Raw genomic sequence first — 17,361 nt, forward strand, 5'->3', positions numbered from 1 at the left:
ACCTGACATCCATCCACCGCGAAAAATTCCGACAGCCTTAATCGACAGAGTCAAAGATGAGCTAGACGAATAGAATCTAAAGGAGTCATAAAGAAAGTTAAGGAACCGACGGCATGGGTAAACTCGATGGTGATCAACGAGAAGAAATCTGGAAAGCTAAGGATTTGCATTGATCCACGTGACCTCAACAAAGCTGTAAGGATAGAATACTATCAACTGCCCACTCAAGAGGAAATTACGGGGAGACTCGCAGGCGCCAAATATTTCAGCCATCTCGATGCAACCTCTGGGTTTTGGCAAATGCCTCTTGATGAAGAAAGTTCTTTTCTCCCTACTTTCCATACACCATTTGGACGATCATGATACAGATTTATCGTTTTTCCGTTCGGTTTCAACTTCGCGCAAAAAGTGTTCCACAGAACACTTAGTGAACAATTCGCCGACATCGAAGGATGCGAAACTGACATTAGTGACATTTTAGTCTGGGGTAAAACAATTGAAGAGCGTGATCAAAATCTTCAGAAAACATTAGAACGTGTCAGTGTTTAAAATCCATCTGTTTACCAAAAAGAAATTTGGTTTACGCTCATACATTCCAGCAATAAAGCGCAGCCAAACGCTGCACATCTCTCAATCTGAAGCTAAGTTAGTCCCCCTGAAAGGAGCAACATGATCTTGTTACCTTTAACAACAATGAGGATGACAGTACACCGGTGTTCTCCAAAGTCGTTGCTTACAAGACAGGTGTACGAACCCTGGTGTGATGCTTGTGCACTTTCAATCTCAAGCTCAGATGAATCATTCAGTGTTTTTACAATGATGCCCCTCCCGGTGCTAGAATTCAGTGTCCTTCCATCTTTATACCAAGTCGTGCACAAACTGGGTTTCCCGGATATCTTGCACTCGAATTTGACAGAGTCACCAACACGGACTCTCTGTGGCTCTGGCTTGGCTGGATCTAGGGGGTAGTAAAAAAAGAAAATTTTTCTGTCTCAATAATACGATTGTCCAAATTCTTTAATCTTCGACTGTATAGGTAATGAGCTCTACTTGTCGCCAGGAAGATTCAGGTCTATATTTTACAATATTTCTTATCGTCATGGTACTCACGAACACCAGTACCGAGAACCGCACTAGTAGGCAGAGAACTGAGTGAATGGAGCTCCAGTTGGGCCAGCATTTGAAATTTAGCACCGATCGTAAGTGTTAAGAGTTTTAAAGCACTGATTTTAAAAGGTTAGCTTTTATGTGATAGGTAAATTCTCGGCAGCTAACCCGGGTTGGTGTAGGGGTTATGGATAGAAGATATGAGGGAATCGACTCCGCTTCGAGGCGTACACTATTATGGTATTTTTCTTCAGGTTACTCTTAAGGCCCAGTTCAAACGCCGAACTTTTCATGCGCCGAACTTAATACCTTGAATTAAGTAAATGAAACGTTCGGCGTCTTAATCAGTTAAGAACGACTGCTTCAGTTTAGAACGACTCAACCGTTCTTCCCCCCCTGGCTCAGCCGGAACGTCTTTGATTCAGACGTCGAACTTTTTATGAACCGAACCTAATGCACAAATTATGCTTACACTTTACCTAAAAACCGCTCACATTTCGATTTTTTTTTTTTTTTTTGCTTCAAATTAAGTTCGGCTCATTTAGTTCGGCGTCTGAACCAAGAGGCGGGATTTTCGTGATTGGGGCCGACCTTATTAATTTGAGTTTAATTCGGCTCATGAAAATTTTGGCGTCTGAACTGGGCCTAGGTTTGATATAAGATTTAATTTAAGTAATTTTAAGTGAAAGACAAAAGCTAGTTTGATGCTGAACATCCAGTCCATGACTGCTTACAAAGAATTATTACTCTGAAAAAGGATATAGCGACGATTATATTAGCCCATGGAAAAGCATTCTTGACCCATTTTTAGGTGAAGTGGATGGTAAATTCACTTTACACTGTGATTTCGACACTCGTAAGCTCCTTAACATTCTGCCGGATTTTTACAAAGAATGTCTAGATGCATGGTCCGAGTTATACGCTACCAGAGTTACTTCGTATAAAGATATTGTAAACCAAATAATATGGAAGAATAAGCAGATTCTCATAAAATAACAAGTCATGTTATATTAAACATTTTGTCGACTATGAAATCGTCGACAGATAGGTGACTTAATTTCCGATAATGGCAGATTTCTTGAAGGTATCAAAATCTCACAAATACCATTTTCCCCCATTAAATATTTCAATTTAATGAGCATCGTTAAATCTATCCCAAACGAGTGGAGACTTGTAATTAAACAAACTCAAAAAAATATCCACTCTCCTTTTGAATGATTTTATTCATATCAAAATAGCCAGCACTGACTTCAAAGTTTAATGATCTATAAGGAATTTGTGCGCAAAAAGCAAACCGTTCCTTCCGCTCAAAAGAAAATAGATCTCAAGCACTCCGGGCGTAATGGTAGAATGGAAAAAATTACTCTCTACCATTTAAAACTACTCTTGACACAAAACTTAGAGGAATTTCAATACAATTTATTAAATAATATTTTTTTCACAAGTGAAAAATTATTTAGATTTAAAGTGATTGAATCGCCTTTGTGTGCCTTTTGTAAAACAGAAATCGAATCCTCTGAACATTTTTTTTTTTTTATTGCAATACGACAAAGGAAGTTTGGCATTTGTTCTCTTCTTGGTTAACTAAAATTTATTTGACAAAAATATCTATAACATTAGAAAAAGTACTGTTAGGAGTCTTTGATGCCACTGAAGACAAAGCTATTCTTAATCATCTCATATTATGAGCTACTGTAAGTTTTATTTATGTAAAATGCAACTGAAAACCCCTCGATTATGAGGCACGCATAATTAGGTTTATGTGAGACAAGAAAGGCGTAGTGTTATCGGTCTCTGGTTGGTGGAGAACAATAGGTCTTCATTTAGGGTTTACATATTATAAAAACTTTCTCTGCGATGCAATATGTATATTTATGTATTTTTTCCAACCTATTAATGCACATTGTCGACGGGTAATGAGTAGAACTGTTCCACAAATCCTATTTGCATAAGTTTAAAGAAAAAGACAATTTTTTTTAAGTTCACAAAACATGTTTCGTCAGAGACTTTTGTCATCTTTAGTTGGTTAATGTACAAAGTGTTGGAAGTTGTTATTTGTATAACATACAAATTACAAAAGTTGAAATATCACCAATTGTAACGTTTCCTACCCTCAAGTTCTTTTCCGTCTTTGTACCAAGTCGTATACGGGCTGGGATCTCCAGATATTACAATAATAAACTCCACTGAATCTCCTTCGCGGGCCCTCTGTGACTTTGGTGGAACTTCAATTTTAGCTGGAGCTAAGACATTTTAATATATTAAAAACAAATTTATCAGTCGCGATATGATTGTGTGTTTTTCTTTGTTCACAGTAAACATCGCCTTGCTGAAAGGAGATTTCATGCTCTTTTTAATTCTTTCGCTTTCTTCACAATTTAATATTAGATACTCTTCAATTAATGTATAGAAACATTTAAAAAGCTTATAAGTCGACTAATCTACGTGCACTAAGGTGTCGGTCTCTTAAACGCGACATCACGGTTCTATTACTAACTTTGTAAGCGATTATGGTGACAAGATTCTAGTATAACCGTCCATTAAGCAGCTCAGTAAACTAGTTCTCCTAGATTTACATTGTAGTGTGTAATACTGAAATACCCTTACTTGGGTGAACGACGTTCTCTCCGTGTCCCTCACCTAAACAGGGCAATACAGCTTCGCTGAATTATAATTCACACTCCACGTGTTCGCCACAGTTTGCAGCCGGATGAGCACGATGAGGCTTGCGAATGGATACACCCATCCATGCGTGCATGGATTCTTGGATGTATGCATTGATGTGCGTGAATGGATGGATGCCATGAACACATGCGTGAATATGTGGATGGGTGCATTGCATGAAGGCCTGTATAGATTTATGGATGGATAAGGGTCCTGCAGGGGTAAAATAGGAACTGGGATTCCCCTTTTTTCCCCTGAGGAAATGGATCTTAACACACTGAGAATGGGGTGTTGGTTACTGCTACCAGAAGAAATAATCTCAAGGTTGGGAAAGGAGAAAATCTCTATCAGCACCCTCTTAGTCTCGTTTGTAATAAAAATTATTTAAAACGTTTATTTTTGTTGACATAAAAACAATGCAGCAGTCTTTCTCTGTTTCAGAATTCAATGGATTCGTTATAACAAGGTCAACTAGAGTCAACAGCACGTCCCGGCGACTGAGCTTGTCAGTTTACTCAAGCAGTTTAAGGCCTGGGTTTGAAGGGTGTTCAGAAATTATGAAATGTCCCCTATATCTTCGGTTTGTCTGCCTAGAACAGGATGAAATTTTCCCTGAATATAAAACTTGATGTTTTCTTTTGCCTTAACGTATAATTCTGATCACGTGACACATCACGTGACCAAAAACTTAAAATTTCGTAAATCGGCGATACGGCGGCGAATTTTCTTTATATGGATAACTGAATTAGTGTTTCCGAAGCAGATTTGAAATATTGAACATTCTACGTTTGTAATGACTGTCCTCAAGTTTTTAAATTGGAGAAATTAACAATCAAAGGTTAAATTGTGTACTAAGAAATGACCTTTGTCCTGACAATTTTTTTCTGGAGAACAAGGACTATCATTCCAAACGTGAAGCGATGGAGATATTTAATTTTTATTAGAAACGCGTTTTTGTTTGATGTTTTCTCTTAAAACCGTCGCCTACCTGTCAAATCTTTGCTTTTTTCACAAAAACGATCACGTAACATGTCACGTGATCTAGAGCACTACTTATTATGCTTCGAAATTTTAATAATGATAAGATCTTTCTATCTGCCAAATTTCAGTTCAGTGCCATTGAATTTGTTAAAGTTATCTCGAATAAACCATTTTTCCTCTTAAAAGGCCTTAAACTGCTTGAGAATTTTCAGGATAGTGATTGATTGCCCAAGCATTTGCAATACAAAAGGTGAATTTAGGAAGGAAGCTTATATCAGCTGTCAAACAAATTCTCATTTATGTTGTTTTATTTTGCGCGTGACAGAAACATGAACGGAAATTACCCGTCCCCAAAACCCGACCCCCTTACAAAGTTGAGAACGTGTACTGAAAATGCTTGTTTCTTAAAGACGAATAGTTGACTTCCTAGTAGCGGAATATAATATAATCTGCTTCAATCATAATTCTCGCGCCCTCAAAGTGATTTTTAAGGTCGCCCAAAGTTTTCCAAAATGAGTTAGCAGGTTTGCTTTCTTTAATTATTTAAAGAATGCCTGAAAGTCATCTTTTTGGGCTAAAAAAATCACTATTTTGAACGATTCGTTCGCCTTCTTCGCTAATATTGTCGACTTCACCCGTGACAGTGTTATGAAGTAAAATGTACAATGGATAGCATGGCTTCTTAGTCAGATCATGCCAAATTAAAACTTAACAGAACAAATTGTAATATTTGTCCCAAGCCCTATCAGTTCCACCATAGTAGCGTAATAGAGGAGCAGGATTGGCGCAGTGGTGAGAGCACTCGCCTCCCACCAATGTGGCCCGGCTTCGATTCCCGGACTGGGCCCAACATGTGGGTTGAGTTTGTTATAGGTTCTTGCCTTGCTTTGAGAGGTTTTTCTCCGGGTACTCCAGTTTTGCCTTCTCCTCAAAAAGTAACATTTCTAAATTCCAATTCGAGCTGGCAAATGTCACCAATGAGTGCTCTGCACTAAATACAAATTGACAATTAAACAAAGTGATTTATTTTTGGAGCTTTTACGATTCTTCCTCACTGGATGTTTCAGCTTCTGATGTTCAAGTTAACAGTTTTTTATTGATCATCTAATGTATCCCAAAAAATATACTAAGCTTTTTCAATTTGACTTACCCTTTACAAGAAAGTGGTTCGATTTTGGCACTGGAAATGGTACTTGGGGCAAATTTTAGGTTGGAAACAAAAAGAGGGTTTTAACCCCACCCCCTTCAGGACCTTATAATGATGGATGGATGGATGGATGGATGGATGGATGGATGGATGGATGGATGGATGGATGGATGGATGGATGGATGGATGGATGGATGGATGGATGAATGAATGGATGGATAAAGATTTTTGGAATATGATTATCATTCCAATATAGCGTTACTTTTGTCAGATTCAATACGACTCCGATTAGTATATGTAATCGCATGAGGCCGAATAGAATTAAGGATTAATTTCCACCCCTATTTCCAAATGCTTCCCAAATTGCACGAGTCAAGCAATAACGAGAGCAATTTGCCAAAACTTTGAAAATACAGGTGAATATTAATCCTTAATTATACGAGGACTCATTGTAATAATACGCGTTTATAAGATAGAGGGCAAAATTTTCTTAAAACCATCGAGGCATATCGTAAAACAGTCAGCCTCGGAGTAAAAACACTCACTTTCCTAACGTACAAAACAGAAAAAAACGAGAAAAGTTGATGGTATATAGAATGATGTAATTAATAAAACCAATATGTTCACGAGTCAATTAATTTGTTCATGTTGTCCTTCAGCAGCATGGTTGATAATATATAAAACTGTTCTATTGAGGCCTTAAACTGCTGTTAAAAGTAAAAACTAAAATCCAAGCTTTCGCCGATCAACGGCATCATCAGGGATGAGAAAATATTCGGCGTGCGCTATATATATATATATATGCAAAGAGAGTGTAGGGGGAAGGGTGAAATGTGTAAAAAATGTGACGTATGTGTGAAAGCTATAGGAATAAACTTTGAGTGGAATTCAAGGTTCTAATGATGGATTGTATAAACACAAGGGACCTAGAAAAGCGTGTGAGAGCAGTCTCTAAAATAAAATATTAAAATAGAAGGTCTGCGAATTCAGTACACTCCTCTCGGGAATTGAGTGTGGGCTTGTATTTTCTAATGTAAAATGCTTCGTAGAGGCGTAGATTAGCTCTTTTGAATTCTACAAAAAGCCAGCCAAGAAACCACTATTTGTCCACTATCAATCAGCCATGCCAACCAAATCCAAACTCAACGTTAACTTCATTCGCAACGAGAGAAAACGCATTGAAGACAGATGCTCCTCAAATATATCTACAAAACAACACCTAAAGTAATTCGATGACATTCTTCGCCTTAACGGTTATCCAGAGAACAGTTTATAACAGACAAAACGCCCACAAAATCTTCAACGAAACCCTCAGCCTGCCGCCACGGAGTAGTCGTACCTTAAGATCCCTTACATTTCTGAACGACTTAATCACAGGATCACTAACATCTTTAGAAAGGAAAACATCCCAGTACGCATTGCCCACAAAAAAAACCCTCAGCCTGCCGGCACGGAGTGGTCGTAGCTTAAGATCCCTTACATTTCTGAACGACTTAATCACAGGATCACTAACATCTTTAGAAAGGAAAACATCCCAGTACGCATTGCCCACAAATCCTACACGCTCAGACAAGCCCTATCCCACACCTCCACGGAGCGCAAATGCACTAGAGACAAATGCCCTATCGCTAACACCGGATTGTGTTTACGAAGAAATGCAGTGTACGTACCAGCTCACGTGCAACAGCTGCGATCAACAATACATTGGTAGCACAACACGCTTCATCCATGACCGCGTAAGAGATGATATCAATAACGATAACTCCTCCGTTAAAAAAAAAACATATCTCTTCCTGCCAGAACAACGACTATAAAGGCATTAATATCAAAATTATTATGAGCGAAAACGATCCCGCTAATCTACGCTTCTGCGAAGCATTTTACATTAGAAAATACAAGCCCACACTCAATTCCCAAAAGGAATGTACTGAATTCGCAGACCTTTTTTTTAATATTTTATTTTAGAGAATGCTCTCATACGCTTTTATAGGTCCTCTGTTTTCATACAATCCAACATTAGAACCTTTCATTCCACTCACAGTTTATTCCTATAGCTTTCACATATACGATACATTTTTTACACATTTCACCTTTCACCCTACACTCTCTTTGCATATATAGATATATAGCGCCCGCGGAATATTTTCTCATCCCCGATGATGCCGTTGTTCGGCGAAGGCTTGGATTTTAGTTTTTACTTTTAAACAACAGTTTAAGGCCTCAATAGAACAGTTTTATATAGTCAATTAATTGATTCACCTGCGCTGTAAAGCTTTCTACCGCTTGAAAATCATAAGGGCACAAATTGATAAAAAAAAGGCAAACGGTGGGTACATAGAAGGAACTTGCGAGCGATTTGTTCCACCGCATTTGACCTGCTCCTTCCTCCCATCAAAAGGACACTGTTATATAGAGACGTGAAAGCACTTGGTCGCCACGAATGATTTCAGTTTTTCAACAAAACAAATTTGATCCAAGTTCTCAGCTTTTAACACGAATGATCTCTTGCGTTTCTTGTGAGACAAAAATTCACGTTTAGTAATTTCCTTTATACCTGAAACACTTGATTTCATAGAATGTTTGGTGTAAACAGCCCTACTTAAAATGTCAAACTCCAACCTGAAAGAACTCGTTGTTGGGCACATAATGAAGAAACCAACTAAATGTAGAAATTGCATACTCAGACTATAACAAGTGAGTAATTTTGCCCTCAGCGAAAGAAAAAAAGAAGAAAAATCTCAGCCTTTAAGAAAATTTGGAAATGTAACATTAATTATCATAAAATTGGGCGAACGTTTGCTTGAGTTATCGACCAGATTTCCAAATACCTCGAAATTGGTTAAAAAAAAATCGGTTGCCCCCAGTTTTTCAATCCAACTCTCGGTGTTTGGAAGTCGGATAAAACACTCTACCTTTGCTTGAATATGCGTCAAAACGTCCTAACATGTTCGTAGCTGTTTGCTGTTTAATTAGTACTCACTTTCTCTGTTTCTTTCTTCCTTTTTTTCTTTCTCCTTCTTCAACCAAAATGACACGGGAAACATGAATGGAGAGAGCAATACCACATCAAAGAAACACAAAATGCCGAACAGTAGTTTTTGCCACCATTTCCATTTTGTCTTGGAAAAATTACGACCATGCCATTTGCGATTCATTTCTTCATGTACCACTGGATGGGTAAAAAACTACAGAGAACAAAAGGGGAGAACAGCGTCTTCATTAAGAATCCACATATAAGAACGATATTTCCATCACAGAATATTAAATAATAAGATGTGTTACAGATCAAAAAGAAGGCCACGACTATTTAATTTTACGAAATTCATTTTACGGAACGCGGCCACAAAACCATTCCTGTAGGCTTAATTTGAAAACAGTCAATTAACAATAACTGGCATTTGCACCCTTTTATATCTTTCTCCTCAAGAATTGTACCTAGTTGTGAGCCAAGTAAAACGGTTTCTTTCTTGTTTTTTGGCAACCTGTGTGAATTAGGTGCGTCACGACTCTTCTCTTCCAATGTTACCTTTTTTTGTTCATTTTCAATGGCGACATTTAGGATATCATCCAGGATATGGTCACCGAACTGCCTACGTCTCTCTTTGTCAGATCTTAGTGGATCAAGTAGGCAGGTCGTGAATTCCGATACGGAGTTTGCCAGTTCACTGAATCTTTTTTCGTCGGGTCCCATCTTCTCCGCCAATTTGCGAAGCTTGAAGTTTACCTGGTAGTTGGACATAATACGCAAAAAATTGAAAATGTAAAATAGTAGCAATTGGTACTAAAGAACCAGAAACTTATCACCTGATTTGCATGCAGTATTTACCTGTTACTCTTTATGTTATAGATCTCCTAAACCAACTACAACAACCTGTTCCAAGTCAAAAGACGCACTTATGTAGACCTCTCGAATAATATCAATGTAGCATGTTCAAGCAGAGGAAAAGAAGAAAAGAAAACAATGACATATTACACAGCACTTTTCTGAGATTTTAGTTTGCATGGTGAAAACAAACTTAGACAAACGTGCCTCCGGGTGTCATAGTATTATTCTTGGAATACGTTCACCATTTCCCCAATGTAAACTTAACATCCTCATCGTCGCCTTGGCACGTTATAAAAAATATTTAAAATAAGCACTTTCTTTAAGTATCAATGTATTTAGCGCAGAGCAGTAATTAGGAACACTTTCCTGATCGAATTGGAATTTAGAAATGTTAATTCTTGAGGACATGGGAAAAACGGATTACCTAGAGAAAAACTTCAGGGTCAGGACGAGAACCAACAACAAATTCTACTGACATAATTATGGCACCGAGCCCAGGAATCGAACCTGGTCCACATTGGTGGAAGGCGATCAGTGCTTTCACCACTGCACCATACCTGCTCTCCTATCTTAGTAACTCTCGATTTGCAAATAAATCGAGCCACAACCTACAGGTTAGAGCAGTCCGTACCTTCATTCCCATCTCCAGTGAATTCGATTTACACTTTTCAAACGCTTGTGGCGTTATGTTTTCCTCAATTTCTTCAAAGCCACCATTGTCAATTATGTCCATTAACTTGTCTTCAAATTCTTTTTTTTCACTTGTTGGCTCTGCAGAATTTAAAGGAAAACATGTCAGGCGAAGTACTGTCCCCAATGTTTAAAACTTTTCCTGCCAAATTAAAATTTCCTCCCGAAAGAGGCTCTTTTGGCAACTGGTATTAAATGAATATTAAGTATAGTAGTGGTGACTGTAGTTCATATATTAGAACAACTGACCGCTTACGAAAATGATACACAGTAGTAACTCACAAATTATCTCATTTCAAGGCAATTTCTAGATAAACGATTTGTAACTTTAATGCCCTGCCCACGCCAGGGAAGGAGCAATCTCCGAGCACGCTAGGACGTCTAGGGTCAGTTATTAAAAGACAGTTTAGACGGTGTTCAACAAATCCACGTTCTAAGCCATTTTCAATTTTGCCAACAATCAAATCTTAACATTCTCTACTGCCGACGGTAACAAGACGGCTTGCACCCCAGACTAGAAAACTATTTATCTACTTAAAATAAACCTCATATAAACAGATTTGAAGGCCAACTGATTGCCCTAAGCCGGGGCCTAAGTTAGACTCTGTTTAAATAACTGGCCCCTAAAGTTTATAACTTTTTAAATCTCCAGATGAAAGCTCTCCAGCTTTGCAACTTTCCTATCATTTATCTAGAAACACTATGGTATACGTTGTGGGGCATTTCATAGATCATAAAAATTGATGCGATCTAAGTGGAAACCATATTTAATAACTCTGTTGTCTTTTAGTAAAATCTATCTTTGTTGCGATGGCATTACATTAACATTTTTAGACCCTCGCACCATACTGTATGGTTCGTTGCCGTGCGGTACAGCAAGGTATGGTAGGGTATGGTATGGTATGGTATGGTATGGTATGGTATGGTATGGTATGGTATGGTATGGTATGGTATGGTATGGTATGGTATGGTATAGAGTGCTGTTTTTTGTTTTGTTTTTTTAATTAACGAATAGCAGGTTTCCAGTGGCTTTGACATGAGAAGCATTTAATACCTTTACAGCCATAGAGCTCTACTCTCATTGATATGCCATTATGCCAACGTAATGGTTGAAAGCGGATGTAACGAGCCTTGATTGGCTGTGCTAATCGATGATGAACAATTGAGTTTTGGTCTTTGTTTCCAACAAATTCCTAAACCAAAAAAAAAGAAGATTGTTAGAATAGTCAACACGAGTGGCTTACTTTCCATCTACCACAAACGTAAGTTGTCACCGGTGTTCAAAATTTATTCTTCTCTTTTGCCTCTCTTTAGGATATGAATATTTATTGAAAGTGTCATTTTGACATGGAGCAGATGAAAGTGTATCTAAAGTCAAGAAGTGCCAATTTAAAGGGTGAAGAACCTCTCTTCTTCATAAACTTCGAGGTACAAAATGCAAATTTAGAAGTTTTTCAGTCATCGCCAGACTGTTGATTCAAACGTACGTCCTCTAAAATAATATCTCAGTCCTCAAAATGCCATAAAGCCAAAATGTCACATTACCAAAGTCTGAGACAAATTTCTATAAACATTGAAATATAAGTCAGGTGCGAAAATAAAACAATTTTTAACCCGAATGGTCAAGAAAAGACTCCTCATTTTCCGTTGATACCAGATGTCTTAGCATGCTTTAGAAGTTGATGTAAAACATATCAAACACTCTTTCCAGTGTTTGTATATATAGTTTTTCAAGGATAAATAATTCTTAAAGGAATGTTGAGGAAACGTTCGGAAAACGTTATGATATTAAAGATAGCTCGCGAGTTTTTGAATGATAACTGAAGGCGATGATGGGCTGACCAGGTCACTCAACTTGTCAAGAAAGCACATTCGACTCAAATGAATGACGTGTCACACGACCGTGCTTGTTGAAGCGAAATTGATTTGCTTTTTATGGAGAAGGTAGTTTGATGGCAGCAAAGTTATGACTTGGAAGAACATTTGGCACAATCTTGTAAAAATGCATACTTCTTTGTGTAAAGTAATTAATTAATTTATTTATTTATTCATTCATTCATTCATTCATTCATTCATTCATTCATTCATTCATTCATTCATTCATTCATTTATTTATTTATTTATTTATTTATTTTATTTATTTATAATTTTTTATTTATTTATTTATTTATTTATTTATTTATATGTCAAATCTCGAGATTGTTTGGCATTAGAACTTTCAGTTACGGCTGAATACTCCTCCAAAAAAGTATATCTTTGTCTTGATACATTTAGCTTCATTTGTAAATGATTATTACGGTTGCAAATACCTTTGTAACTGAATATTCCCCAAAAGAAGAAACATTTTAGTCATGTTACTTGACTCTTTTTAATTGTTTAGTGCTACGTCTTGCTGGCTTTACTTTGAATATCACTTCGTCAAAAAAGTAAAAGAAACGTTTTTCCTTATTGCAGTGATATATATTTTAGTGGGTACTTTTCAATCCTGAAAAGTTTGGATTCTTCGTGAAGTCAGCAAAACTCTTGTGCCACAAAAAAGGTACAAGAGTTAATTAAAGATTACTATGCCTTCAGGAAAAAATACTAGTCTGTCACCATTCAGTGAAGGATTTTTCTCTCACCTTGTTTGTCCACTGTCCCCGCTCCGTGTAGTCCGTGAACATCATGCCATCATCACTGTACTGCAGTTTGTATCTGGTTACCCAGCTGTCGATAGCATTTCCTCCTTGGGTGGCTACATCTGTTACTCGAGTGTCATGATCACCAAGATCAATCTGCAGCCATTGGTTGACATTATCAGTGTCTGGTGACCATGATCCTACTTTGCGTGAGTTTAACCTGCCCTTACTGGCGGCGTGATTGGCATCCCTTTGTGAAGAGACACTAATTTGCACGTCAGAGATCGCGCCATCTTCCATGCCGAGAGGTTCTAAAAATTGACACGAATGTAACGTACACACGGTGTGCCTTATCTCAACGAAATCTGTAATAGACATCGTTTCCGTGTTCATTCAAGTGTAATGTTCATTACCAAGCAGTCAGTAGAGCAGTTTTCAACTCAGTGTCCACGAGAATTTGAATTTTCTTTCGTTTTGCTTTACTGCGCTTTATGCTATGGTTAGCAATGCTGACCCGTTATTTGCTCAACAAAATAGGAACCCAACTGAACCAGGCCGATCATGTCTTGGTCGTACGCGTTTTCCCGAGCTTGGTGTCGGTTACATATTGTTTGCTTCGAATTCTGATTGGTTCCCTGTGCTGTTTACGTCTGTCGTGATTGACCAGAGTAATTGCCCTAGTTTTGGTTTTACGATAACTCAATCGAAAATCGCTCTAAAGAGCCAGTTGCAATAACATTGTATGGTTCGTTGCAGTGCGGTACAGCACGGTATAGTATAATGGTTAACAAATCGACGGCAGTTTTCTATGGTCCATACCCTTTTATTAAAAACTGGATCATTGTTTAATGCAATTCCAGGGTTTTGATTGGCTTAGCGGCCATGGTATATGATCCATTATACCATGCCCGAGAAATAGCGACCATTAAAATGGTCTGGTCTTCTGGTTGTTCTTGCTAAGAGAAACCAGCAAGATCTAACAATATTTCTTGATTGTTTTTAATAAAACAATTATTCCACTCGCGCTTATTGGATATGAGATGATTATAGCCAACTTGGCGCTTCGCGCCTCGTTGGCTATCTATCACCTCATATCCAACGTGCGCTCATAGAATAATTGTTAAATAGACCATAAAAAGACGTCATAATTTGTCAAAAACTCAAGTAGAACCACGAGGGGCAGGTATGGTATGGTATGGTGTTTGATTAACGCATGGCAGGTTTCCAGTAACTACATTGGAAAACGGACCTACAGTATGTGGAATTGATTGTCATGAGAAGCCTTCACCGTACCTTTATATCCATAGAGCTTTACTCTCATTGATATGCCATAATGCCAAGCTAGTGGTTGAAAGCGGATGTAGCGAGCCCTGATTGGATGTGCTAATCGATGTTGATGAACAGAGTCCTTGTTTTCGTTTCCAAGAAATACCTAAACCAAAAAAAGAACGTTGTAATATGTAAGAGAAGCCTTCACGTAATATGTCAAAAACGAGGGCGAGTGCTTTATCACGGGTTCCAAATACTGAGAAACAGATGAAAGCACGAGGCCCGAGTGCTTTCATCTGTTTCGAGGTATTTATAAAGAAAGCTTCTTGATTTCCTCAGTTAATTGCATGAAACGTCCGACTCTGTTATGTTTTTATAGTCTTACCACCACCGTATGTTAAAAAATCTCAATACAATGTCTTTACTGGTCTTAAAGTCCCAACATATCTCCGAGGAGACCTCTCAGTATAAGCCCGGGGGTTTCTTGAGGTCTCCTCGCCACTTCTTACTTCTTTTACTATTATTATTTACTCTAAATATGTACTTGTAATCCTAGTCTATTATTCATTGTAACTTTCTATGTTTGTATGTCGTGGTGAATAAATAAATAAATAAATAAATAAATAATTTGGAACCCGTGATAAAACACGAAGCCCGAGTTTTTGACATGTCTTCTCAAATGAAACAATAAGAAATTAATCTCATTAAAATGCAAATGTTTGATCTCAGATGAAAAACATGTTTCATCTCAGATGAAAACCTGGTGGTGTTTCATCTGGTGTTTCATTGGGGTATCAAGATTCATCCACCTGACCGAAATGGAGGTCATTTATTGGCTTTTGACTGCATGAATTATTAATGAGTTTGAGAAGAATGGATGACGTTCCATGTGGGGACCACAGTCGTTCCTGTCACTGGGGTTCTCAAATAATTCCTCTCGTTTTTGCCCTTTTTTTCTGGAAGGGAGATAGATAACATTGTTTGTGTAAACTTGTCAGGTTGCACTTTCAAATATACAAGTAAGGACCGTAGCAAACTAACGATTTAATAATGAAATTTTAAGGTGAGGACGGGTAGTTTTTCTGGACTTAGGGCTGAAGTTTTAAAATTACAATCTCGAATAGAAGATAAACTTCAATTTCCTTCATGGTAAATTATCATTTCAACATATGATCAAAGTTAATTTTTTCATCAGTTTCCAGGCAACAACTGTTACCATAACAACGGTAGCCCATAGCCTCCAATTTTAATCATTGTCGATTATCTCGAAATCTAGTCAGACACTTTATGACGAAACTTTCAGGATTTAAACTACTCAATCTAGACAAGTTGTAGGCGAAATTAGGAAAAAATGTAAGAGCGTTTTCAATGAAAACTGAATCAAATTTTACGGGCTGTTTTTGTTAATTCTTGCATTTTTCAAGAATATATCTGGCAAAATAAAACTTGACACTTTCTCTTTTCTGTTACAAGTTCTTTGCTCAAAGCAAAACATTCCAAATGTATATTGAGCTTCGTGTGATTTTAAAATATTTATGTTTGAAAACATTTAAAATAAAGTTGTCTCTCCCAACGTCTGATGACGACAGTTTCCAAGTTATCATGGATTACCGGCAATTTTCCTCCACATATATAGTCTTTACTCTATGTTTTATCAAAAACCAACATGTGACCGAACAAAGTTCATTATTAGCGTTCCGTGCACCCTTCTTGATCCTTCATGGTTGTAAAATCCACGCGCTAGTCACAAGTACACACCAAATTTCTTCCAGGCTTGTTGACCATAAGTGGAGATCTGATTTTGTTTTACGCAAGAAACGACAGTGAACTTTATCAACTAAGACTGTCTACAGGTACAACGATCAAAAATGTTTCAGGAGCACATTTCTTTTCACCAAATCACAGTTTGTCGAGACACACCACTTCAAAGCAATTTTCCTTTATATGTGGCTAGTTTTTAAGCCCTAACAGTGATCTTGGATAAAAAATCTGGATTCGGATTTTCCCAAAGAAACTCACCCTAAGATTATAGAAACAGGTATTTTAAACTCCACTGAAACCGACCGGTCAAGTCATTAAGAGCGAGTGCACAGGAAAATCGAGCAAAAGTAGGCCACAGTCGAAAACCTAATCTACTCTCATTTTCAGTCTGTAGATACTAGATATTAATGAGTTTACAAACCGGCTGGGGTTTATTTTTCGAAATACGGCCGTTTTTTTTTTTTTTTTTTTTAGATTTTCGATTCTCGCAGGACTGGTATCAACGGGGGCCCTGTATAAGATAAAATAAAAAGACTAAATCTGCTAAAATGTTGCAATTATCTCAAACAGATAACCTCGACTGAGGTAAGCAGTACTTCAAGATATTGAGTTTCCTGTATTCATCATAAGTTTTCCTCAAGTTGTTTGTCGATAATGATTTACGCTCTGTTTTTTATAAGAACGTCTAATTTTGGAGCTGAGGCTGAACGTTCTTAAATTTTTTTGCGATTTGAGGCTGAAAACGTTTTTAAGATCTTCTTAAATTACATGGTGTGCACTACATGTATTTCAGGACCAGGACACCTATCAAAGTGCATTGCCTGATGAGTATGGTATCAAGAACTGCTGATTATGACAAACCGAGATGTGTGTCACCATTTTTAATGTTATACAAAACATGCCCTTCAGTATTTTGGTTAATTTACATTTGTTACCTTGATTTTATATACAAATTAGCAAAATAAAAAAGTTCTTAATCTACTCTCAGCCTGAGGAATGTTTTTAATACGTTCTTAAAATTTTGGTTAATCTCAGCCTCGACGTTCTTATAAAAAAAACAGAGTGTATCAACTGATATTATGTTGCGTGCATCCCTAGGCTTCGCAATTTAAAATAAACTTTAGATAAAACTGGTCATAAAAATGGTCATTTTACCTTGATATTGATTCACACTGACGAAAACTGACATCGCACATCATTTAATGCACCATCTAACAGTTTTTGGATAACCTTTTGCGATAGTGCTCGCAGCGTAGAGGGTCAAAACTAACTAGCTTGAGCACTTTGGTTTGAAGACT

At 37.4% G+C, this 17,361-nt stretch overlaps 1 protein-coding gene across 6 annotated transcripts in view; it reads right to left on the reverse strand.

The window, feature by feature from the left end:
- The window catches only part of LOC146482396 (uncharacterized), a 65,600-nt gene that overhangs the window by 32,482 nt on the left and 15,757 nt on the right, over positions 1–17,361 (reverse strand). For all 6 annotated transcript variants that reach the window (XM_085107242.1, XM_085107241.1, XM_085107245.1 and 3 more), the window contains 9 exons: positions 14,327–14,465; positions 13,037–13,344; positions 11,470–11,608; positions 10,357–10,496; positions 9,426–9,623; positions 8,880–9,084; positions 3,709–3,747; positions 3,219–3,350; positions 683–958 (listed from right to left, as the gene is read on the reverse strand). In XM_085107242.1, coding sequence (XP_084963368.1) covers positions 683–958; positions 3,219–3,350; positions 3,709–3,747; positions 8,880–9,084; positions 9,426–9,623; positions 10,357–10,496; positions 11,470–11,608; positions 13,037–13,344; positions 14,327–14,465 — 1,576 coding nt within the window. The remainder of the gene's footprint in view (positions 1–682; positions 959–3,218; positions 3,351–3,708; positions 3,748–8,879; positions 9,085–9,425; positions 9,624–10,356; positions 10,497–11,469; positions 11,609–13,036; positions 13,345–14,326; positions 14,466–17,361) is intronic.

Source organism: Pavona decussata, unplaced genomic scaffold (assembly GCF_977016875.1).
Source record: "Pavona decussata unplaced genomic scaffold, jaPavDecu1.1 SCAFFOLD_46, whole genome shotgun sequence".
In the NCBI taxonomy this organism is placed as follows: Eukaryota; Metazoa; Cnidaria; class Anthozoa; order Scleractinia; family Agariciidae; genus Pavona; species Pavona decussata.